The sequence below is a fragment of the Stylophora pistillata genome, chromosome 5, assembly GCF_964205215.1.
Source record: "Stylophora pistillata chromosome 5, jaStyPist1.2, whole genome shotgun sequence".
NCBI lineage: Eukaryota > Metazoa > Cnidaria > Anthozoa > Scleractinia > Pocilloporidae > Stylophora > Stylophora pistillata.
The window spans coordinates 36,980,839-37,006,750 of NC_142523.1; the positions used below are offsets into that span (position 1 = coordinate 36,980,839).

The 25,912-nt window shown below is 39.4% G+C and overlaps 2 protein-coding genes and 1 pseudogene across 3 annotated transcripts in view; 2 read left to right on the forward strand and 1 right to left on the reverse strand.

Annotated features, from left to right (window-relative positions):
* On the forward strand, positions 1 to 23,930 carry LOC148731784 (uncharacterized). The gene is made up of 22 exons (XM_088760791.1): positions 1 to 97; positions 329 to 388; positions 630 to 731; positions 969 to 1,019; positions 2,305 to 2,355; positions 2,480 to 2,548; positions 2,752 to 2,820; positions 3,052 to 3,117; positions 3,866 to 3,916; positions 4,338 to 4,412; positions 4,980 to 5,045; positions 5,194 to 5,244; positions 5,676 to 5,726; positions 6,308 to 6,376; positions 6,676 to 6,735; positions 7,216 to 7,281; positions 7,549 to 7,602; positions 10,690 to 10,851; positions 11,361 to 11,438; positions 11,618 to 11,718; positions 16,479 to 22,582; positions 23,259 to 23,930. Exons 1-21 carry the CDS (start codon positions 1 to 3, stop codon positions 22,569 to 22,571), a joined length of 7,542 nt encoding a protein of 2,513 aa, XP_088616917.1. The 3' UTR covers positions 22,572 to 22,582; positions 23,259 to 23,930.
* The window catches only part of LOC148731781 (FYVE, RhoGEF and PH domain-containing protein 4-like), a 102,849-nt pseudogene that overhangs the window by 28,051 nt on the left and 48,886 nt on the right, over positions 1 to 25,912 (forward strand). The window lies entirely within an intron of this gene.
* The window catches only part of LOC148731782 (uncharacterized), a 37,473-nt gene that overhangs the window by 10,076 nt on the left and 1,485 nt on the right, over positions 1 to 25,912 (reverse strand). The window lies entirely within an intron of this gene.

Below are 25,912 nucleotides of genomic sequence, written 5' to 3' on the forward strand. Positions count from 1 at the left end.
ATGTACTTATTAATATTTATTGGTATTTTAATTGGTCACCAAACCTCCCCTGCAGCAGCTGAAGGAAGCCTGGACTTTGCTGACAACAGTTCACCAGGTGAGAAAAAGAAACATAAAGCTTCTTTAGATATTTTGTAGAATTATCAATGACAACTAGACCTGGAAGTTTGTCAACTATAATAAGAAAAGCAAATATTCTTGGTTTCTCGACAATCTAAGTCACCACTTATCAATCACGCTGTTACAAGTTTAGTCCATGAACTGCCTCTTTGACGATTTGATTACTCAGAAAAGAGTGAAAATTATTTCGTTGTTATTTTTATTACAGACAAAAGTGAAGTTACTTCTGTTGAGAAAGAACTGAACATGAAGGATGCTCCCTTGGCAGGTAAGCGAGGAAGTGAGGTGCAATCAGAGTCTTTAAAAAGTTGAGCCTCGTGGAGTTTAGTCGGCCGGATTTATTTCTATTATCTTTTCTAACTAGGAGAGCAATTAAAAGCAACATTACGAAAACCTTAGGCAAAAAAAAAAAATCCCCAATTATTCTTGATCTAGCAAATTAGGTGCAAAGTTTTATGCAAATTCGGGTAGTTATCTTTTAGCAATTTATTATACTTCATCTATTTCAGATAATTTCCAAAGCACAACCCAGTTCTATCTTTTAGGTACGTTGCAGGATAAAGTTACAGCAATCCAAGAAAAACTGGATTTGGATGATGGACCTTCCTCTGGTGAGAGAAAAAAAAAACCGCAAAAAGATGATTGTATTCTAAATTTATAGCCACTGAGTACAACGAGCGCTATAAAAACAAACCCACACTGACAAACTCAACACTGACAGTGTGTTTGTATTCTAAATTTATAGCCACTGAGTACAACGAGCGCTATAAAAACAAACCTACACTGACAAACTGAACACTGTCAGTGTTCTTTGCTCAAAGAGAATTTGTGTTATTTGCTGTTTTAAGATCATTTTGCCTCCAAGAAGGAATCAAATGACGATGAAAGCGAACCAAAAGGTACAAGAAATCATCGATAAAGTAATCATCGATAAAGTAATCATCGATAAAGTAATCATTTACAATAATTATACGAAGTTCATATATATATATATTTTTTTTGAACTGTGGTATTAGATACGTATGATGCACGATCCTCGCAGTAGAGCGCGCTATTTATGCAATAGCGAAAATAAGACCTGAAAAAAATCAGGCCTGTACGGGATTCGAATCACTGACCTCTGCGATACTAGTGCAGCGCTCTACCAATTGAGCTAACAAGCCAACTGGGAGCAGGCCGTTAAGTTGATTCGTAATAAACCCGTGATGATAAATCAGATACAATGTATATATGAAGCTCATATATTTTGAACTGCGGTATTAGATACGTATGATGCACGATCCTCGCAGTAGAGAGCGCTATTTATGCAATAGCGAGTCAGAACTGAGAAAAATCAGGCCTGTACGGAATTCGAACCACTGACCTCTGTGATACTAGTGCAGCGCTCTACCAAAAAAAAAAATATGAACTTCGCATATTCACTGTATCTGATTTATCATCACGGGTTTATTACGAATCAACTCAACGGCCTGCGCCCAGTTGGCTTGTTAGCTCAATTGGTAGAGCGCTGCGCCAGTATCGTAGAGGTCAGTGGTTCGAATCCCGTACAGGCCTGATATTTTTCAGGTCTGATTTTCGCTATCGCATAAATTGCGCTCTCTACTGCGAGGATCGTGCATTATACGTAAAGTAATCATTGTAAGCCTAAATCTACAGGACATAATACACAAACAAGTGACGCTCGGCGAAGTTTCTGTTCTAAACCAAAGCAAATTAACTTAAAACAGAAATAACTCAATTTGTTTCGCAACTACGAGCGAAGCTTTTGAGGTCCTGTTATATTAAACAATTTTGTGTTTTTTCTCACCCTTTCTATCGTGAGTAATAGTTTCAGCGACTCTAGGCCTTAGTAACTTGAAACAAAAGGAGCACATAGCTTACCCCTTCCAAAATTTGTACAAAAGGACTTAAAAGAACAGAAAGAGTTACTTGGAACAAATGTTACGAGACAAATTTGGAATTTCCACGGATTGAAAACGGATTTAGTGATTGACCGTAAAGCGCTGTTGATCTGTCATTGTAAGTAGCGCTCTATAAGTGATAAATTGTAATTGTAAATTGTAATTGTTGTATCAATGGGTCAGTCTTTCTTCACAGAACAGTTCAATACTTGCATCTTCATCGAACAATTTAATACTTCCAGTTCTTTGTTCTAATTGATTTTGTGTCCTTGACTATTTCTAGATTATTCTACATCCAAGAAGGAATCATGTGATGATGGAAGCAAACCAAAAGGTACAAGCTAGAGATAATTCAAAAACTACTAATGCGTGTAAGCCTAAATTTGCGCGAAATTGTTTAAGAAACTCCATATTTAAAATCAACTTAGATAAGATGCATCTTTTCATCGAAATTTCAGGAACAAGTAAAAGTGAAGGTACCGTAAGTGATAAAGGAGTGGATTTTACAGCTTCTTCGTCAGTTACAGGTAAGTAGGACTGAACTGGATCATTAATAATACAACATATTCATAGTAGGAAAGTATCTCTTAAGGACTTCGTAGAATTAATTGTTACATGACCCAAACGATTAGGGGAACGGTAAACAAAATCTATTGATAATGAAAACATGAATAATCACAAAAATATGATAATGTTGATGACGATCATTCAAGCCCATTTTTTTTTTTAGAGTCGGAGAAAACTCAAGTTTCATCGGTATCTGGAAAAAAAGAAGACTTAGAGATCGGCAGCCCCACAGGTACATAGATAAGCTGTAAATAGTAAGGAGGTATATTGCGATCATTAATCTGCTTTATTATTTAAACTTGGGTTTGAAATGAATTAACAGGCAGCTGCATCTAATACAGGGATCTAATGCTTGAGAAATTTGCAGAGTAGGCAGGTTTCTTCTGTCTTAAAATTTATTATCATCGTTGAAAGGAGATTTCCAAAGCACAACTCAATGTGTTTGATTTTTTATTCATTTTAGATACTTTGAAAGGGAAGGACTCAGCAAACCAAGAGAAGGTGGATTTAAATGAGGAGCTTTTATCAGGTTAGAGCCATCTATTGCGACAAAACGTCAAGTTATAACACACTATTGGGTATGGCTAATCTATGTACTTTACATAACAGAAGGTTACAGGACATGGCTACTCTCATGTACAAGGTCAAGAATAATATATGTCCTAAGTATATTGCTGACCTATTTCGGAGGTCTGATACGAAATATGCCCTACGTAGCAAAGAATTTGTTATTCCTAGATTTAATACAGCAACATATGGTAAGCACTCTATCAGATATACTGGACCTAAGTTATGGAATATTGTACCTAAGAACATTAGAGATCTGCCAACATTATCATCTTTCAAGATAAATATCCGTAAGATTGATCTAAATACTTTACTGACCGATAATTACTGTACCAACTGTATTTTATGCAGTACTTAATGTAAAAAAGTTTTTAATGTAAATTTTATCTTGTACATATTGTAATATTTTAGCATGTTAACCAATCTTAGTATTTTTAGCTCAATTAGCATTTTAACTTTAATTAATATATGGATTTAGTCATTTTTAATTTATTTTGTAGTGTCCCCATTTAGTGGTTATGTACTGCTATTTTAGTCTGACACTTAAATAAAGGTATTCATTCATTCATTCATTCATTCAGAGCAATAAAACAGCAAATACATCGCTCTTCTCTAAGACCTTTGGAAATTAATCAAACACAGACAACTGAATCACTACGGCTCAAAGTTTTGTTTGCTTAAAGTATAGTATTCTTCTTTACCATTTCAAGGTCAATTTGGATTGAAGAAGGAGTCAGATGTCGATGATGACAAATCAACAGGTACAAGTAATTAGTGCAAACTCAGAATGTGTGTAAGCTTAGGCGTCAATTAAACAATGGGAAACACACTGCAAAGCGAGTGAACTTTTCGAAGATTTAAAACGGAGTGAATAACTTTCTGTGCGTCAATATTTAGGATAGAAATAAACATAAGAAGAAATTAATTTGACAGCCTAAATCTGCACAATAACCATGAGTGTTAATTCTTTCACTTCCCTAACTGATTACGGTATTAGGTACTTTTCCCCTTGACGTAGGTCTACATAATAGCCATAGGTTTTAATTTTTTTACTTTCCAAACTGACTTCGGTATTAGATATTTTCACTTCAAGAGGAAAAACCTTAAATATATTGTGATGAAGAAATCAAAAGTCACGAGTTTCTCAAGAGCAAAGAGTGTTATTTTTATTTATATTTATAGGTATTTTAGTTGGTCACCAGGCCTCCCCTGTAGCAGCTGAAGGAAGCCTGGACTTTGCTGACAAGAGTTCACCAGGTGAGAAAAAAATATAAAGCTTCTTCAGATTTTTTTATAGAATCATCGAGGGCCCCATTTAAGACAACTGGACACGGAAGTTTGTCAACTATGATGAGCAACTGAAATATTTTTGGTATCTGAGAGAGCACTTATGAATCGCACTATCAAAAGTTTAGTCCATGAATTGCCTCTTTGACCGGTTGATAACTCAGAAAAGAATGAAAGTCATTTCGTTGTAATTTTATTGACCGACAACAGTAAAGCTACTTCGATTGAGAATAAACCGGATATGGCGTATATTCCGTCAGCAGATAAGCGAGGAAGTGGGGTGAAATGAAAGTCTTTAAAAGATTGAGCCTGGTGGAGTTAAATGGGCCAGATTTATTTCCATACTCTTTTACCTCTAAGACAGTAGTTAACATAAACAATAGGAAAAGCTTAGGCAAAAAACATCCCTAATTATTCTTGATCTCGCACGTTAGATGTAAAGTTTTATGCGAATTCTGGTGGTTATCTCTCAGCAATTTATTATCTTTCATCAATTTCAACTGATTTCTAAAGCACAACCCAATTCTATCTCTTTAGATGCGTCGAAGGATAAAGTTACAGAGATCCAAGAAAAACTGGATCTGGATGATGGACTCTCATCAGGTTGGGGAAAAAAACGCCCAAGAAGATGATTGTATTCTAAGTTTGTAACCACTGAGTACAACGAGCGCTATGGAAACGAACACACTGACAAAATCAACAGTGACAGTGTTCTTTGCTCAAAGTGAATTTGTGTTATTTGCTGTTTTAGATCATTTTGCATCCAAGAAGGAATCAGATGACGATGGAAGCAAACCAAAAGGTACAAAAAGTCATTGAAAACTGATGAGTGTGAGCCACAATAAAGTGACGCTCGGCAAAGTCTCTGTTTAAACCAAGACAAGAAAGCTTAAAATGGAATTAATTCAATTTGTTTCCCAACTACGAGCCAAGCTTCTGAGGCCTTGTTATATCAAACAATTTTATACTCTTTCTCACACTTTCTATCGCAAGCTATAAGTTCAGCGAATCTTGTACAAAAGGACCTAAAAACAGTAAGGTTACTCGGAAAAACTGTTGCAAGACAATTTGCACTTTCGACAGATTGAACACGGATCGAGTGAGTGTCAGTGAGTCAGTCTTAGGGATAGAAAATAATATTTTCTTCACAGCCCAAACATTGCATCGTCACCGCGCAATCTGATATTTTCAGTTCATTGTTCTAATTGAATTTGTCTTTCTTACTATTTCAAGATTATTTTACATCCAAGAAGGAATCAAATGATGATGGAAGCAAACCAAAAGGTATAAGTAAGAGATAATCTAAACTACTAATGTGTGTAAGCCTAAATCTGCGGGAAATTATCTAGGAAGCTCCACAATTGAGTGAGACTTGGCACAGCTTCTGTTTAAAACAAGGCAAAATAACTTGGAATGTTCCTATCATACGATTTTTCCGTAGAGTTTTCTAACCATCAAACCAAGGTTTTTAAGGCCCTGTTATATCCAACAAATTTGAAGATTTTTCTGACAGTGTCGTGAGTTTATTCGGTTAAGCGACTATGGGCCGTGAATCGTCAAAAGAACTACATAAATCAACCAAATTTGTACAAAACGATCTGAGAATGGCAAGGGTTATTTAATGTTGCGAGAGAAGTTGAACTTTCGAGTGAAAAAAAATAATAAATTAAAATAATGGGTAAATTTTCTTTAGAGCTCGAACATTGCACCGTCACCGTGCAATTTGATCTTTTTCAGTATTCTAAGCTGTTTTATACTTAAATATTGTTACTTTATGAGGAAAATCCTGGAATGTATTAGGGGGTGAAAAAACGAACCTCACCCCAGATCGCGCCTGTTTTAACTAACCGTTATTTTATATTCAGTTGACGAAGAGACCAATATGGCAGCCGATGGAATCCTGGCTATTGCTGACGTTGACAGCAGTTTCTCAGGTGAGGAAAAAATTAGACTTTGTCAGATTTTAACCATAACTAGAATGACACAACTCCAACCGTCATTTGTCAGCTATGATGAGCATAACGAAGAGTCTCTGTATCGCGACCGTCGAATACACCAGTCGTCAATTCCGCGATCATTGTTTTGATTCAAGAATCGCGCCTGTGATCAAAAGAAAATTTATTGATCACGATAAAGAGAATCAGCTCAATAGGGAATTACAGAACACACAATATGCGCCAAAAAAAAAAAAAAACAGACAGTGAAAGTCTTTTCTTTGTCATTTCTTTAACAGACAAAAGTAAGGCTACTTCCGGTGACAAAAACCTGGATTCAAGCAATACGTCTGTGGAAGGTAAATAAGTCAGAAAACTCGGTGAAATTATTAAAGTCTTAACTGAGAGAGGGTAAGCCTGGTATAGAAAAGAAATATCGGCCTGGTATACAAAGACATTTCTTCTGCAAGAGATTGGTGGTGCTTATCACCAAGATTTTTTGCACCAAGACTAAGGCGAGATCCATAAAAAATACAAAATAAAAAACATTTAGGAACCAAACTAACAGGGAGCGGCTTAAAAGATCGGCGATGAGAATTTGTGATGCAAACAATTACATTCTGAACGTGGTTTACCGGGCCGAAATGTTGATTGGGACTCTGCAAGATCGATGTTTAACCGAGTTAAGTTAAACGATTGACTGTCGGAAACTGAATTAGCTACTTAGGGCAGATTCTTCTCAACAGAAGGGTAAAAGGCAAGAGATAAAAGAGTGAGATACAAAGGACCGTTAAAAATCATAATTGTTTATGCTGTTATCATCACCCCTTTCATTTTAGTTCTCAAAGAGGCACAAGTTGACGCTGCTGAAGGAAACGAGGACTTTGCCGTCAACAATTCGTCAGGTGAGAAATTGACCGTGATCAGCTTTTAACATGTGCCATTGACACAAACTCGATGAGGAAGAGTTTAACCTGTCCACAAACAGGGTCAGTTATATCGATTCAATCAAATTGATGCGTTGTTAGTCCAATCAGTGGGGTTAACAACGTGCATGGAAATCAAACTGTATATTCCATGAATTGCACATTCATTAAGGGTCCCTAAGTCGAAAATAAGTTGACTTGTATCAGGCGCAAATTATATATTATATATCGTTGCTATGATTTCAGAGAGCGACAATTCAGGTGATCAAGATGTGGATCCAGACGAAGACCCCTTAGTTGGTAAGTGAGACAACCAATGCGTTGAACTAAACGTTAAATCAGACATCCAATTAACAATTACAGTTAAACCGCTGCTTTAAAAGCGCTTTTCATTTAAGTGTTGTTAAACCAAAGCAAAAGCAATGTAAGCGCGAGCCAAGGCTAACAAAATATCACAAAACGTTTTAACCGCTAGTTGCCGTTTTCGGATTTTGGCTATTATAGTCGCCCTTTAGGGATTTTGGCCATTATTGACCTTTTGGCAATTTTTCCCATTAGTGGCTGTTTAGTCATTTTGGCCACTAGTGGCTGTTTTGAAATTTTGGCCGCTAGTAACCATTTCGATATTTTAGCCACTAGTGATCGTTTCCGAAATTTGGCCACCAGGGGCCGTTTTGCCATTTTGGCCACTAGTGGCCGTTTTGGAATCTTGGTCACTATTGGCCGTTTTCCCATTTCGGGCACTAGTGGTCGTTGCGCCATCTTAGCCACTTCTTGCTGTTTTGGGATTTTGGCCACTAGTGGCCGTTTTCCGTTCTTGGCCTCTAATGGCTGTTTTGCAATTTTGGCAATTGGTGGCTGTTTTGCAATTTTGGTCACTAGTGGCCGTTTTGCAGCTTTGGTCACTAGTTACCGTCTTGCCATTTTCGTCACTAGTGGATGTTTTCAAGATTTTGGTCATTAGTGGCCGTTTTGAGATTTTAGCCACTAGTGGCCGTTTTGGATGATTTTGGCCACTGGCGGCTGTTTTGCCATTTTGGCCAAAAGTGGCCGTTTTACGAATCTTGCCGACAAGCGGCCGTTTTGCAATTTTGACCACAAGTGGCTCTTTCGCCATTTTAGCCACAAGGTACCGCTTTGTCCTTTTGGCCACTAGTAGCTGTTTTAACATTTTGCCCACTAGTGGCCATTTACGAGCGACTTTGTGAATTGACCGAGTGGAAATCGAAAAATGTGGCACATGGTCGAAAAATTGAAAACCTTCAAATTTTTCCCAGAGATACTTTGTAGTGAACATAGAAACGTGGTAAGGTTTTGTTTTCAGACTTGCATCTTTATCCTAGAAAACTCACGAAAACTGAAACGAGCGTCGGTAGCCGTAAAATGGCGGAAATCAGTGCCCCGAGTAGACGCAAATGAGCTTTTTTATGAAAAGTGCTAAAGAAAGCAGGCTCATATTAATTTTATAAATTTGTATAGGAAGGATACAGGCATGGTTTTAGTCAAAAACGGGACCATTTTATTTAATCTGGAGCTCACGGAACACTTTTGAAAATTATCAATATTTCAAAATCCAAATATCGCATTTCGTAGTAAATTTTCAATTATCATTTTCTACATGCAGTGTAACTCAGAATCGGTTCAGGTTAAGCTCATGATAAGTGAAAATAGTGTTGTTCTCGAGGATGTAAAAATTAGTCTAGGGCTTTCTATTTTCGCACGAAAAAACCACGCTGACCTTTGTGAAAATCGCAACATCGGCAGTAACGTCACGACATAGTCTAATTAGGTACCCTGTGCTTAACGCAGAAATTCCAAGCACCATTTTACAGTAAGCACCGTGTTTGATCAGGAAATCAATACAATAAGCTACCCTTGTATAGCTAACGACGACAGACTGGTTTTTATCCCTGCTGTCGTTTCAAATTCTCATCCCGCATTCCACATAGTGAAATTGTTTACAACACCACATTCCGTAAGCTAGCGCAGGCGTCTGTTTTTCTTGGCATTTTCGGACACATTTAAGTTTTGAGAAAGTTCTAGGGTAAAACTGAGCTTCACTGTGGACTTGAAAGAGGACAATTCAATCATTTATACCGGTAGATCAAACATTCTTTGACGAAGACGTTGAAGACGGGAGGCAATCTGATACTAGTGTAGATGTTACATACTAAAGCGTCTGTCATGCAAGGCTGAAATTATTTCAATCTTGTTACCACCTTGTAATTTTACGGCCACGAATATCCGTAACTATGGTCTTTAACAAACTTGTCAATGTGATAATCTTTCTTATCAGTAAGTCATCGCTGTGAGAAAACGTGAGAACGTTGCAAAAAATGGCTTAAGAGTTCGAACTGATTTGGTACAAAATTGTCAATTTTGTCAAATAAAACGAAGTGAAATGTCAATTGTTTTGGGAGGAACTCTTATTACTACCGTCGCACGGGAAAAAAAAAGGTGGTTTCTGTACCCTAAAGAAACAAAGAGGTAACCTTTATAAATTGTAAATTGAAAAAGTGAACCGTTCATCTTGAAAATTATTGAATGGTTAACACCACAGCGTTTAATTTTGAGTAATGGATGCAGGTGGGAGGTGTTTAGGTACTAAATAAGCGTAAGGGTCGCGCGGGGTGATAGCCGAGAGGGACTCTGGTTTCTTGAGTGCTTAGTAAACCTTCTCATGGCATACACAACTCAGTAGCGTACGCTATGGTGTTGACCATTTGTTTTATAACATGACAACGATACATCGTAGCAAAAAAATTCCTATTTATGTAACAAATATTACGTGACCAGAAAAAACAAACGAGCGGAAAACAGTCATTGCATTTGTTCATGTCAGCAACGAATATCCATGGGCAAATGGTTAACACGAAATTGGCCAATCAGAACGCGCGCTTTACTTTGGTCATGTTATAGTTCAAATTATGGAATACTGTGAACGGCAACGTACATTAATGGAAAATATAATTCCAAAACCTCTCTTGCTTTGTTTGAGTTTATTTAACGATTGTTTTCAAAATGTCGTCACGGACTTGCCAATCAAATGTCAAATAAATCTAACCTATTGCGCCTTTGTTGTTTCTGTTTCCCCGCTCTTTAAACCAGTTATTTACTTTTGTTGCCATAAGCCGTTCTTAAGTCTTTGGTTTTCTTGTTTTAGCTGTTTTATCTTTGTTGTCATTGTTGTTTACATTTTCTTGATCCACTTGCTCAAAATGTTCTCAAAATCGTAAAACCCATGTTTCATTTGAAAAAATATGGGAAATGAATACTCAGTAAATGGACTTGTATAGTTTTGGACATGAGCATTTCTTTACTGGGTATCCTAGGTGTTGCAAGTTAGTGGTCATATCGAGTAACGTTTCCGTTTTCCTGCATTTTAAGTGATAGGAAAGGACTGTCTTCAGCAAGGTAACAAAGAATACCTGCAGGGAGATTATCATGGTGCAATAAAACTCTACACCGAGGGACTTCAACTAAACTGCAAAGATAATCGGTTGACAGCCAAACTCTGCAGTAACAGGGCAGCAGCACAATTCCATTTAGGTATGGAATTTCAATGTTAAAATATTTGTAGTTTACTTTAAAAGTTCATCTTCAATAGGGGGTTATGTGGTCGCATTTTAGGCTCATTTTTCTGAACGTTTATCGATGACTCCAAACAAGTTGCAGAATATCCAGTAATATAATGATTACTTAAGACAAAGAATCCGTATCTTGCAACTTTTATTGGACTAAGAGCCCCGAAGAGAGCTTCAGATCACTCACGACTCTTGTTCAACGTTTGGAGGTTGGGGAAGCTCAAGTTGTAGGTCCTAATGTTAAAAATAGGGGGGGGAATAAATAAGCCAATCCCGTTAACACCGTCAATTCCCGCGTATATTCTCCTCTTCCTCCTCTCCAGTCCCCCTTCTTATCTCATTATCGTAGGTGAAATGATCGTGCTGGTTTTCTTATCACCCAGCCGCGAAGAAAAACTCGAAATAGTTGTAAACAGGCCAGTTTAAAAGCGAATCGGATACTCTTTTTACTATCGTATGATATCCCTCTCTTAGAAAACTTTGAAAACAGCCTGGATGATGCCTCGGTTGCCGTTCAATTGGAGCCAACTTTCACCAAAGCCCTTAAGAAAGGTAGGTTTTTCTTTAGCCGCCACTCAGTAGAAAAGCTCTGGTTACGTTGACATGAAATTTCTCGGCTCATATCTACGTGGTCACACACTGGAAAACATCTTTTGTGTATGGAAAATGCCAATCTTTTGTCTTCTCAATAAAGGCACTTAACTATTTCCCACCAAACATTGTTTTTATAGGAGCTGAAGCTTGTGTACAGCTTAAGTTGTATGATGAAGCAAAGATCTGGTGTCAGAAAGGACTAGCTATATCCTTTGAGAGATTCATTCGTATAAAAGATGTAAAAAGGGCTTCAAACAACAATCAGACCTGTATTAAGCAATCACCCTGTATTAGTCGGACAGTTGTCAAAGTACTGAATTTGTTTCCCCTTAATTACTTTAATTTCACTTTTACTAAGCGGTCGTGGTCACCTTTGAATGAGTCCCAAGGGCCTCTTTTGCATTGTCCTCCACCTGTATTAAACGGTCACTTAAAGCGAAACCACCTTTTCTATGTTATTCTATTTGCCTTCTTAACTCGTTAGGTCTCGGAAAGAGACGACGAGCATACTATTCATCATTTATGGTCACTACATCCGCCCTCCTTTTGAGGCAAAAACTATGGTGCTGAATAATTAACAAAATCAGTTAAAACTAAAATGTCTAAATCCAGCTGTTTCAAAGGTTAATCGATATACAAACTCTATAAAACTGCAATTGCACTTGAAGGTAAATTTTGGTTACGCAGAGTCAGGCCTTGAACGCTTTGTTCGTTCTCTCTCGCTCTGGTCCATTAAGCACTTTTTTCCACTGTTGCCAATCTCGACTCTGCAGATGTTCTTTTTGTAACTCTGCACTTCGTCGTTACTGTTCAACTCACTAATCTATTGAATTGTGGTCTGTCTGTCTTTCCTGATCGCTTTCATCGTGGTCTTCGTCACCCCATTCAGATTCTGGCTTCTTTGTTGAGATCCTCCTGTCATAAAACAGCTTTACAGGGCTAGCACATGAAGAGGCATGCGGTATCGACCTCTGTGTCAGAGGTTAGGTCTGATTGCCATAAGTATGGCTGAACTTAGCGTGCACTCATTTCTTTTGAGCACTGATATTGTTTACATGCCTCACTTTTCATTTATTGAAGGCTACAATTTCCCTTGCAATGATAGATTCCCTGCTCGTTCAATTTTCGGGGACGTATAGGGAGTAGCCGAACTCATGTCACATGGTAGTATTGTCGACATGTGGAAGACTTGGTGTCTAAAAGTTAAAGAGCCAATTTGAGCCAATTGTAATGACCTAATCATTTCGGTCCTACAAGAATCATGCCTTGAAGTGCATCAAACGTAACACCAACCTTTCCATTCTGACCGATAGTTTAGATTTGGGTCCAAAGACCTCTTTGACAGCTTTGCAATAAGGGATAAGCTCTTATGTTGTTAGCCCCGGTAAGAAACTACTTTAGATGTCAAAGGCCCAAACAACAGCCTCTTCTTCCATCTGGATACTCCACCGCTAAGACTCGCCTAGGCTTTGGCTCGTAAATCCACTTGCTCTCCTCGCTCTTACCCTTCCTTGCTCCAATAAAGCTCAGTGTTAATACCGATACCCCGACGGTTCTTTTATTAGCTTTCGTATGGCCATGGTCCTCTGCAATAAACATCCTCATGGCTTTCTGCAAGTACGGTAGAACTATTGATAGATTCTCGACGATGTATGGGGGTAATTTGAAGATTGCCTTTTCCTTCAGCAAAATATGTTAACTCTTTCAACCAGAAACAACACCTGTCGCTAAGCTCTGACTTCGAGTTTGAGGTTTTTATTGGCTGCATATCTACTGCTACAAGAGACTAATCGTGCTCTCCTTATCGCCAGGACCTCAAGGATAACAGATTATCCAGCTAAAAGCAATACCCGGGCTTTATCTTGCGCCGTTTCACGTTTTTCCTCAGCTATCGATAACTTGCACACCCACTTTGTACAGGAAAAATGATACATTATCCATTGTCCTGGCATGAAAACAATAGATAACAATTTGTCAACAATCTCACAAACAGGCTCCAGTTTTTGAGGTTTTTTGCAGACGTACAAAACAAAACGCTCAAATGGCGAACACGCCGCGAGGAAAGTATCGCGCCTTCCCTGGCCAAATATGTCTTAGTCACATGTAACCTCGTCACCCAGCACTGACAAGTGATGGATGTTAATGTCTTACTCTTTCCACATTCGTGTTATGCTCATTTCATTTTCCATCTAAATTAAAGGTTCTTTTTGGATTGCGAACACGCTTTCATGCTGGCCCCAGTTAAAGTAAAACTATTTTAATCTGCTTCCCATTCTGCTTGTAGTTCTTGTGTTTTCACAGCTTTTCTCCATCTCTAACTATGATTCAGGAATGTCAATTAAAATAAAAACATTCCTAGCTGCTGTCTTTCCCCTCTGAAACTGCCAGTTCTAATTCCATCTTAAACAACACTCATTCGCTGTTTGTTCACTGCTGTCACAGTTCTATCTTTTCGTCAGTTGTTAGTCTGTGTGACGATTAAAGCCCTAATCCACACGTTGTCCCCCAGAGCTCGTTCCATAATTCTTAAAATGTATGCCATTTACATCAAACTTACTTCCTTTTATAACAAACAAACTTTGAAACCTGTTGTAATTCTTAGATGCCCTTTTCTTTTATCCCGTAAAAACATCACGAAATACTTATAGTTCTTCAGCCTTTTTGAGCTTATTAAAAACGTTCTTGTCGTGTAAATTTCCGCTAAGATGTAATTCTCCTTGCCTTGGCAAGTTCTCATCTTAAAAGATCAATCATTCCACTTCTACTCAAGCAGTTAAACAATAATTCCTTGCCTCTCTACATGTCACAAACTGTTAGATTATGTTAAATCAGAACTTAGCGATCAGACTTCTCCAATGATCTTGAGTGCATTTGGGGCAAAACGCTTCTCCTTTCTAGGTCAAAAGGGTACGATATCCGGACATTGTTTTATACTAAGTGATATTTGGAAAGCGTTTGTTGGTAATCCCTGCTTCTTCGCGCAGATTTCTCTCGAAGTGAATCGACACAATGTATCCCTCGTTCAAATTAATGTCAATGAGTATAAAATGACAATTAAGAGGTAGACAAAGTGGCTAAGTGAACAATAAGAAAGGCTGAAAAGTGGGTCACTTAAACGAATTGCACAAGGAGTAAAGGACTATGTGAACTGCAAAGAAACTACAGTTATCATTGACAATTTTTCCTTAAAGGTGATTCAAATCTTTGTTACGACGTGGTTTCATCGAGTTTTCAACAGCCAAAAAGGCACATTGCAGCTTGAAAATAAAGATGTAATGCAGTCTATAATTGGCATTCTCCAAAACACTGGATTAAGCAAACCTTGAGCCCTCCACCCTTCCTCTCAGCAGTTTCATTTGACTTAACGATATTAAGATAGACGATAATAGCGAAAGATTGCGCCATCTACTAAACAAGTGTGTTGGTGAGACAATCGCATCCGGAGAGATAAAGCCACAGCAAGAAAAGGTAAACTTGAGAATCCCTTCATGACTGTTTCTTTAAATAAAATTATGTTAGGCGATCAAATACTTTTAATAGGTTAAAACGAGCATCTTGAGCCCTCATCTTTCAATCCAGATCTGGTAACGTAAACCAAACAATTGCATCGCTGTGTCGTTACGATCGCAGGGACATGTACTAGCCATTATTGGATGGCGATTGATCCCTCATCTATAAGGTGCCAAATATTAGCGGCTAAGTATGCCCTAGGAGCCTTGCATTATTTTTCTCTGCCAATTCAAGGTGTACCGAGGGCTTTGGACAAACTATTAAGAATAAAAATGAGCGATAATAATTTTGAATGACGTTACGATAACTCGTTCATCATTTTTAAGTTCTAAATGTCACATTCCTATGAGTTCAATTTCTATGACAGAAGCAAGTCGGCAACCGAGTCTGCTCACCTCAGGAGTGCCTCGGACGAGCGCACATTACTGTTAATAGTTAATATGTTTTATAAACAAGGTTCAACTAACTATTTAATGAGGATTCCGATAAATCTCGGATTGTATTCGCAAAGTCATAAAGCTTTCAGGTCGTAGGGGAGATTTGAGTCACACCTAGAGCAAGGTGGATTCGATCTCGTCGGTTCTGTTTTTGACGGAAAAGTTATCACAATATTGAAAGAAAATCAAAGCTTCAAAATGCTTTTTGGTCTTTTTTGTTGATCTGAAAAGGCTTTTTAGGAATTTATTACTACTCAATATGAAATTATGATGGTTTAAATAACTACAACAGTTATTTTTAGTCAGATATTATTTCATACGTCAACTATTTCTATCGATTTAAATCGTCAGTGTGTATTTTTCACGTGACTTAAAACTTTTAGTATTTGAAATGAATGGCGAACCAGGCACTTGAGAACCATTTTTCAGTGGTATTATAGTTCTATTATAAGCTAGGATTGTTTGCCGCCTTACTGGAAGAGTATTGGCGCACATAGGGGAAAATGAAGGGACAGAGAAGAACAATTCAGGAGCTGTCTAGCACCAAACACTTGTCGATACTTCCGAAGTCATCTTCAATTTTAGTGATGAATAATTTCTCTGTCTCGTCAGACATCCACACTGAAATAGTTTCCGTTTTTCTTGGTCGCTTCCATAGACAAAACTTATCTTCAAGCTGATGAAAATGACATTACTCCCACTCAGAACATCAAAAAGGGTTTAGCCTTAAGGCCGAAGTCTTGTAAAATATACTTACGTTCTAATGATTATAGATTGGCATATTTCAATGGCTTGGACATAAGCCTGCCCCTCCATCACCTCATTTTTTAGCGCTTAGTCACTTTCACAAAGACGACATGTCAGTCGAAAATCCATATCGAACGTGGAACTCATAAAAACTTTGTAATAGTCTATCTCAAGACCAATCCAAAAGGTATAACAAAGAGACTAGTTGTCTCTGGCCTTTAATGCAAGACCTTCATTCAGATCTAAAACTAAGTGTTGGAATAATAGTACAATAAAAGTTTGCGACACATTTTCAAACCCTTAGGAAGACTTAAACCAGGAAGTAGAACGTATGGCCAGAGGAGTGAAAGACAATGCCAGGGAAGGAAGGAGTTATGAAAATCTTGGCAATGCTTCTGATGGTCTAGGACAGTTCAAAACAGCCATTGAGTACCTTAAACGTCACCTAGATATTGCCAAGGAAGTAGGAGACAAGTCTGCAGAGAGATACATTTCTGCAACTCTTGGCATTGTTTATTATGGTCTAGGACAGTTCAAAACAGCCATTGAGTACCATAAACGTCACCTAGAAATTGCCAAAAGAGTGGGAGACAAGGCTGGGGAAGGAAACACTTATGGAAATCTTGGCAATGCTTATCATGGTCTAGGACAGTTCAAAACAGCCATCGAGTACCATAAACGTCACCTAGAAATTGCCAAAGAAGTGGGAGACAAGGCTGGACAGGGAAACAGTTATGGAAATCTTGGCAATGCTTATCATGGTCAAGGGCAGTTCAAAACAGCCATCGAGTACCATAAACGTCACCTAGAGATTGCCAAAGAAGTGGGAGACAAGGCTGGAGAAGGAAACAGTTATGGAAATCTTGGCACTGTTTATGATGGTCTAGGACAGTTCAAAACAGCCATTGAGTACCTTAAACGTCACCTAGAAATGGCCAAAGAAGTGGTAGACAAGGCTGGAGAAGAAAACAGTTATGGAAATCTTGGCAATGCTCATCATGGTCTACGACAGTTCAAAGCAGCCATTGAGTACCTTAAACGTCACCTAGAAATTGCCAAAGAAGTGGGATACAAAGCTGGAGAAGGAAACACTTATGGAAATCTTGGCAATGCTTATCATGGTCTAGGAGAGTTCAAAAAAGCCATCGAGTACCATAAACGTCACCTAGCAATTGCCAAAGAAGTGGGAGACAAGGCTGGAGAAGGAAACAGTTATGGAAATCTTGGCATTGTTTATGATAGTCTAGGACAGTTCAAAACAGCCATTGAGTACCTTAAACGTCACCTAGAAATTGCCAAAGAAGTGGGAGACAAGGCTGGAGAAGGAAACAGTTATGAGATTCTTGGCAATGCTCATCAAGGTCTAGGACAGTTCAAAACAGCCATTGAGTACCTTAAACGTCACCTAGAAACTGCCAAAGAAGTAGGAGACAAGGCTGGTGAGGGAAAGAGTTATGCAAAACTTGGCAGTGCTTATGATCATCTAGGACAGTTCAAAACAGCCATCGAGTACCATAAACGTCACCTAGAGATTGCCAAAGAAGTGGGAGACAAGGCTGGAGAAGGAAACAGTTTTGGAAATCTTGGCAATGCTCATCGTGGTCTACGACAGTTTAAAACAGCCATTGAATTCCTTAAACGTCACCTAGAAATTGCAAAGGAAGTGGGAGACAAGGCTGGAGAAGGAAACACTTATGGAAATCTTGGCAATGCTTATCATGGTCTAGGAGAGTTCAAAACCGCCATCGAGTACTATAAACGTGCTCTAGAAATTGCCAAAGAAGTGGGAGACAAGGCTGGAGAAGGAAAGAGTTTTGGAAATCTTGGCAATGCTTATCATGGTCTAGGACAGTTCAAAACAGCCATCGAGTACCATAAACGTCTCCTAGAGATTGCCAAAGAAGTGGGAGACAAGGCTGAAGAAGGAAAGAGTTATGCAAATCTTGGCAATGCTTATCATCGTTTAGGACAGTTCAAAAGAGCCATCGAGTACCATAAACGTCACCTAGGTATTGCCAAAGAAGTGGGAGACAAGGCTGGAGAAGGAAACAGTTATGGAAATCTTGGCAATGCTCATCATGCTCTACGACAGTTCAAAACAGCCATTGAGTACCTTAAACGTCGCCTAGAAATTGCCAAAGAAGTGGGAGACAAGGCTGAGGAAGGAAACACTTATGGAAATCTTGGCAATGCTCAACCTGGTCTAGGACAGTTCAAAACAGCCATTGAGTACCTTAAACGTCACCTAGAAATTGCCAAAGAAGTGGGATACAAGGCTGGAGAAGGAAACACTTATGGTAATCTTGGCAATGCTTATCATGGTCTAGGAGAGTTCAAAACAGCCATCGAGTACTATAAACGTGCCCTAGAAATTGCCAAAGAAGTGGGAGACAAGGCTGGAGAAGGAAAGAGTTATGGAAGTCTTGGCAATGCTTATCGTAGTCTAGGACAGTTCAAAACAGCCATTGAGTACCTTAAACGTCACTTAGAAATTGCCAAAGAAGTGGGAGACAAGGCTGGAGAAGGAAACAGTTATGGAAATCTTGGCATTGTTTATGATGGTCTAGGACAGTTCAAAACAGCCATTGAGTACCTTAAACGTCACCTAGAAATTGTCAAAGAAGTGGGAGACAAGGCTGCTGAGGGAAACAGTTGTGCAAAACTTGGCAGTGCTTATGATCATCTAGGACAGTTCAAAACAGCCATCGAGTACCATAAACGTCACCTAGAGATTGCCAAAGAAGTGGGAGACAAGGCTGGAGAAGGAAACAATTATGGAAATCTTGGCAATGCTTATGATGGTCTAGGACAGTTCAAAACAGCCATCGAGTACCATAAACGTGACCTAGAGATTGCCAAAGAAGTGGGAGACAAGGCTGAAGAAGGAAAGAGTTATGCAAATCTTGACAATGCTTATCATCGTTTAGGACAGTTCAAAATAGCCATCGAGTACCATAAACGTCACCTAGAAATTGCCAAAGAAGTGGGAGACAAGGCTGGAGAAGGAAACAGTTATGGAAATCTTGGCAATGCCCATCATGGTCTACGACAGTTCAAAACAGCCATTGAGTACCTTAAACGTCGCCTAGAAACTGCCAAAGAAGTGGGAGACAAGGCTGAAGAAGGAAACAGTTATGGAAATCTTGGCAATGCTCATCATGTTCTAGGACAGTTCAAAACAGCCATTGAGTACCTTAAACGTCACCTAGAAATTGCCAAAGAAGTGGGAGACAAGGCTGGAGAAGGAAACAGTTATCGAAATCTTGGCAATGCTTATCATGATCTACGAGAGTTCAAAACAGCCATCGAGTACCATAAACGTCACCTAGAAATTGCCAAAGAAGTGGGAGACAAGGCTGGAGAAGGAGACAGTTATGGAAATCTTGGCATTGTCTATGATAGTCTAGGACAGTTCAAAACAGCCATTGAGTGCCTTAAACGTCACTTAGAAATTGCCAAAGAAGTGGGAGACAAGGCTGGAGAAGGAAACAGTTATGGAAATCTTGGCATTGTTTATGATGGTCTAGGACAGTTCAAAACAGCCATTGAGTACCTTAAACGTCACCTAGAAATTGCCAAAGAAGTGGGAGACAAGGCTGGAGAAGGAAAGAGTTATGCAAAACTTGGCAGTGCTTATGATCGTCTAAGACAGTTCAAAACAGCCATCGAGTACCATAAACGTCACCTAGACATTGCCAAAGAAGTGGGAGACAAGACTGGAGAAGGAGACAGTTATAGAAGTCTTGGCAATGCTTATGATGGTCTAGGACAGTTCAAAACAGCCATCGAGTACCATAAACGTCACCTAGAAATTGCCAAAGAAGGGGGAGACAAGGCTGGAGAAGGAAACAGTTTTGGAAATCTTGGCAATGCTCATCATGGTCTAGGACAGTTCAAAACAGCCATTGAGTACCTTAAACGTCACCTAGAAATTGCCAAAGAAGTGGGAGATAAGGCTGGAGAAGGAAGCAGTTCTGGAAATCTTGGCATGGCTTATCATGGTCTAGGACAGTTCAAAACAGCCATGGAGTACCATAAACGTCACCTAGAGATTGCCAAAGAAGTGGGAGACAAGGCTGAAGAAGGAAAGAGTTATGCAAATCTTGGCTATGCTTATGTTTGTTTAGGACAGTTCAAAACAGCCATCGAGTACCATAAACGTCACCTAGGTATTGCCAAAGAAGTGGGAGACAAGGCTCGAGAAGGAAACAGTTATGGAAATCTTGGCAATGCTTATGCTGGTCTAGGACAGTTCAAAACAGCCATGGAGTACCATAAACGTCACCTAGAAATTGCCAAAGAAGTGGGAGACAAGGCTGGGGAAGGAAACAGTTATGGAAATCTTGGCAATGCTTATCATAGTCTAGGACAGTTCAAAACAGCCATTGAGTACCATAAACGTCACCTTGAAATTTCCAAAGAAGTGGGAGACAAGGTTGGAGAAGGAAACGCTAATGGAAATCTTGGCAATGCTTATAAAACTATAGGACAGTTTAAAACAGCCATCGAGTACCATAAACGTGCCCTAGAAATTGAGAAAGAAGTGGGAGACAAGGCTGGAGAAGGAAAGAGCTATGGAAATCTTGGCAATGCTTATCGTCGTCTAGGACAGTTGAAAAGAGCCATCCAGTACCATGAATGTCACCTAGAAATTGCCAAAGAAGTGGGAAACAAGGCTGTAGAAGGAAAAAGTTATGGAGATCTTGGCAATACCTATTATTGTCTAGGACAGTTCCAAACAGCCATCGAGTACCATAAACGTCACCTAGAAATTGCTAAAGAAGTGGGAGACAAGGCTGGAGAAGGAAATAGTTATGGAAATCTTGGCAATGCTTATCGTTGTCTAGGACAGTTCATAACAGCCATCGAGTACTATAAAACCGCTCTAGAAATTGCCAAAGAAGAAGGGCAAATGCTTCAGATGGCCATGACTCAATGTCATCTTGCTCACACTTATGAAGGGCAGGGATGTCTCCAATTGGCCCTAGACTATTTTGTTTCCAGTGGGGAGGTTTTTAATGAGCTTAGGGCTACTCTTCTGACTCACGATGCATGGAAGATTTCATTCCGAAATGTTTACCAAAAAGCATACACGGGTATTTGGCGCGTTCTTTTGAGACAGGGTGAGGATGTCAAAGCTCTTCTTGCTGCTGAGGAGGGACGTGCACAAGCTCTGGTAGATTTGATGGATGTAAAGTATAACTTTGTACCAGCCTACGCTCGGTTGAGCTCTGGAAAACGCTCTGATTACCTCTCAGTAAAAAGCATTTTATCAGATGCAGTTTTTCTAGCAATAACCGGACCTTTCATTGTTTCGTGGGTTATTCGGAATGGGAAAGTCGTCGGATCGAGAATGAAGCATGTGAACAACTTTGTTTACCAGCATGAATTAGAATTCTACATCACCTCTCTGAATAAGGCTTCTCGCTCGCAAGTAAATGCAAGGGCTGCTGTTCAATGGGAAATAAGTTTACCTGAAGTGGGCCGAGATGGAAAAGGAGCGAACGATGACTGCTTGCGAAACTCGATGACAAATGCCCTGAGGAAGCTCCATGATATCATAGTTACTCCTATCGCTGATTTGGTGGAAGGGGATGAGATTCTATTTGTTCCTGAAGGTCCACTCTGCTTGGTGCCTTACGCTGCATTGGTGGATTCGAATTCAAGGTATTTGTGCGAATCTTTCAGGATTCGAGTGCTTCCATCCTTAACCATTTTAAAGTCGATCACTGACTGCCCGAAAGAATTTCATGTTAAAACCGGTGCACTGCTCGTGGGTGATCCGTGTTACAAAGAAGTTATTCATCAGGAGAGATTGCTGAGTCAACTTCCGGGTGCAAGGAAAGAGGTTAAGATGATTGGAGAAATCATCGGCATTGCTCCTCTTATTGGAGAGGAGGCGACAAAGTTCGAGGTACTAAGGCGAATGTCCTCAGTTGCCCTAATTCACATAGCAGCACATGGTAAAAAAGAAACAGGAGAAATTCTCTTGGCACCAAACACCAAGGGGACAACTCGTCAAGCTCAAGAGGAAGACTATTTACTGAGAATGGAAGACGTCTTACAAGCTGGGCTGCGAGCGAGGCTGGTTGTGTTGAGCTGTTGTCACAGCGCTTGCGGAGAGGTCGTGGCTGAGGGTGTGATTGGCATTGCACGAGCGTTCTTGGGTGCCGGTGCTCGATCCGTTCTGGTATTCCTGTGGGACATTGCCGACAATGGTACTTTGAAGTTCATGAAATACTTTTACGGAGCCATGGCTGAAGGGAGGAGTGCCAGTGAAGCTCTCAATCAAGCCACTAAGTGCATGAGAGAAACTCCAATGTTTAGAAAAGCGTATTACTGGGCGCCTTTTGTCCTCATTGGAGATGACGTGAAACTGGAATTCACCGAGATGTAGATGTTCTCAACGTGAGTGCGCTTTTAATTTTGTTGAATCAAGGAAAAGTGAGATGTTAATCATTACTTTATCCTTACATTGACAACTCTTGAATTAGGACTTGTACATCTTTTCAGTTACTCTGAGGTCAAATTCAGTTTTATCTTTATAAGCTTTACTTTGATCCAACAGCCGAGATAGAAGGTGCATAATGCAAAGAGAGCAAAAAAACCAAGGACATGTGTTTTGAGTTGAGTCTCTGCGTTCAATAAAGCACGGGACCTAGGTTCATTTTGTTGGGGCCTCTTTACATGGAGGTTAGGGACCCCAGGAAAGTGGTACCCGCCTGTCCAGATAATCTCTTATTTTATGGTAATCACGTTTACATGATGGGGGGGGGGGGGTAACCTGCTTTGCAGGTTGCTTGGTCTGTCCGACAATTTGCCATATAATCGTCTCAAGGTGGGGTGATCCGCCCGGGGTTGCGTTCATGTTACATGAGCAAGCACGCCAACAATTTCTCATCCCGGGATTCCGGAGTTGTAAGATTGTATGTAGACGAGGACTATTTTTCGACCACGGCTAGGCGGGTTGGTTTATTCATCTAGGGTCCCCATCCCCATGTTGAGAGTCCCTTAAAGGAACTCAAGAAATACCTCAAATGTGAATATGCCTCTATATCTCGTAGTTCTTTCATTTTTCTTTTAGGTCAATACAGAGGGATTTGCGTGCAGACGAGACATGACTAGATCCCTGGTGTGTGGCACCGACCGATGGTAGATTGAACTAACAGAGGGAAACCACAAAATAAACGCTAAGCAGCGGCTGGAAGCCCAACCTGCTGCGAAGCAATGATTAAATAAGCGACTTTAATTGCAACCAAAGCGATCAACTGTATCTACAGTTCAAAACTCTTTTTGAACTTTCATTATATTCAGTTTTGGGGATTTATACTGATGAAAATCAGATAACAGATTGTCTGTGGATTTTGAGTAGCTAATGTCACGGCCATACGGAAGACATGTTATGTAGACAAAACTTTTGAACTAATTTTACATGGTCTCCGTTGAGATTATTCAGCAACTTTTTGTAAAAAAATCAATGTGCAACTTCATGTGGTTTATTATCAAGTCATTTTGACAGACACGAAAAACAATTTTATGATTTTCCGAACAGCTTTAAGTATAAGCTAATTACCAGGTTTCAATTTTGGTGTTACAGATAACCTAAAGATATTTTACCTTTAAAGTTTTTGGCTTGCTACAAGTTGTACATACCCCTTTTTAAATGCATTTTAAATCGTTATACCACTTTCCACTATAGAGGTAATGTACTATTGGAAAAACCTAGAGCAGACTGTATTAAATTATGTAATGCGGTAACAAAGGAGTTCTTTTGTATTTACTTCGTACATAATCCAGTTGTAGTCCATTTCATCAACACTTATACTTCCAAGATCTTGATATCGATTCTTCTTACTTCTTTCTATACATTTACTGCAGTTTACACCCGGAAAGTTTTAGAGAAAATGCAGCCTTTGTCCCTCGAGCATCACCCTTCTGGTTAGCATTGAAATATTATTGTAAAAAGGGTTTCGGAAAGAACAAAACTACCAACAGAAAAGGTAACATTTTGTTCAGCGTTGGTCAAATCCCTCCCCCACCACACCCCTTCCTTGTCTTCATAATCTTTTCTTGCACATTTATTTCGAAGAGAACATTATATTACGAGTGTAAGACCCACGAGTTACCTGTTATTCGCTGGGATAAGGGCAATTGGCTTGACTTAACAAAGGGCCAGCTTGAAAGGTCATCAAATCTATAAAAGCAAAAAATATCCATATTTTGCCAGGCACCCTTGTAAAGAGACTGAAGGCACTCTTTCAAACAGCAAAGTATTGTCTCCTACCGTCAGGTTCGATCCTTACATCCACATGCAGGTTCGATCTCCGTCAGTTACTGGGATCTGAATAAGAGCGTGGGCTCCTTTCCCGAATAGCGGCTGGTACTCACTAATTATTTTTCCGTGGAGTTGTTCGCTGAGACTAATCGAAATTTTTCAACCCTCAGACAGCTCGGAGTTCTTGGTATCTAATGTCTCCCTACAGCGTCACGCTGGTTCAAGCATTAGGGTCATAACAATAAAGGAAACCTTTCATTACCAGTCCCCTTGGGGACAGTCATGATTACTGTAACAGTTGTGGAGAGATGGCTAATTATGTAATTTATGAGGATAGCAAGCAGGCGGCAAAGTACAACTTGCTTTTAATTCATTTTAAAGATGTTACTAAAATCTGATACTTACAAGTCAGAGGGATAGAAAAAGAACACCAGATATTCTTCTGGGGAGGAAGAACTCATAGATCAAAATGAATAGAATAAATCGGAAGGAAATGGCAAATTGTGAACAGATGATGAAAAACTGTACATTAATATGCCAAAAATTGAGCAAGGGTAAGGTTTTTAAAAGAAGTAATAATATACCTAAACAATATGTTTAATTAGATGTATTTGATCTGAACAGGTCACTCTACTAAATGTGAATCACACTTCTTCCAAATATCTGTTCATTCATTCAAGCCCGGGCAGAAGCTACGGCTTATGCATACATAATCGAACATACCAGTACACATACACAATGTACACAAAGAACAATTCATCATATGTAAGCATTACAGTGCCAAATTTTAAATGGACTTCACATAGGGCTCTTTAATTTTTCCAAGTTTTTTCTTAAGAGCAAACGGGAACATCTTAGTCTTGAAATCAGTTATCTTCAACTCTTCAACCGCGCCATTAACAGTAGATGAACACAGAAAATCTCGGTACGAGTTTTAAAAATCAACTGTGAAACGGGTGCGAGAACTGGAAAAAGTATCAAGAAGAGTTAGTTATCGTCATACAAGCCATATTCTTATTTTAAGTTACGAGAGAATGCATAGTCAAGAGAGGAATAACAGCGAAGCTAAGATTCGCTGACTAGTAAGGTTTCATACCATGCTACGATGCTCAAATTTCCCACCAATTGACGCTCCCCTACCCCCTCCCACTTTCCTTCCCCTCCCCTACCCTCCCCGATACAGACAACACTGACCGTGACCGTGAGGGACCTGACTCATATTTGGCGCTCTCTAATACCCGCTGACAAAGTCATATTTTGGAAAGAGATTGTTTAAGGTTTTCAATGTGCTTTTATTCCTCCCTTTGTTGTTACAGACTTTGCTCTACAAATTTCAAACTACTTTGTCTGCAATTTTGGATGATATCAGTTCTGCGCCATGTTTACTCGGCCTTCACACACTGTTTGATGGGAATCTTGATCCCAAAAGGCAATCGGATCGTGATTGTTACTCTGCAGGCCAA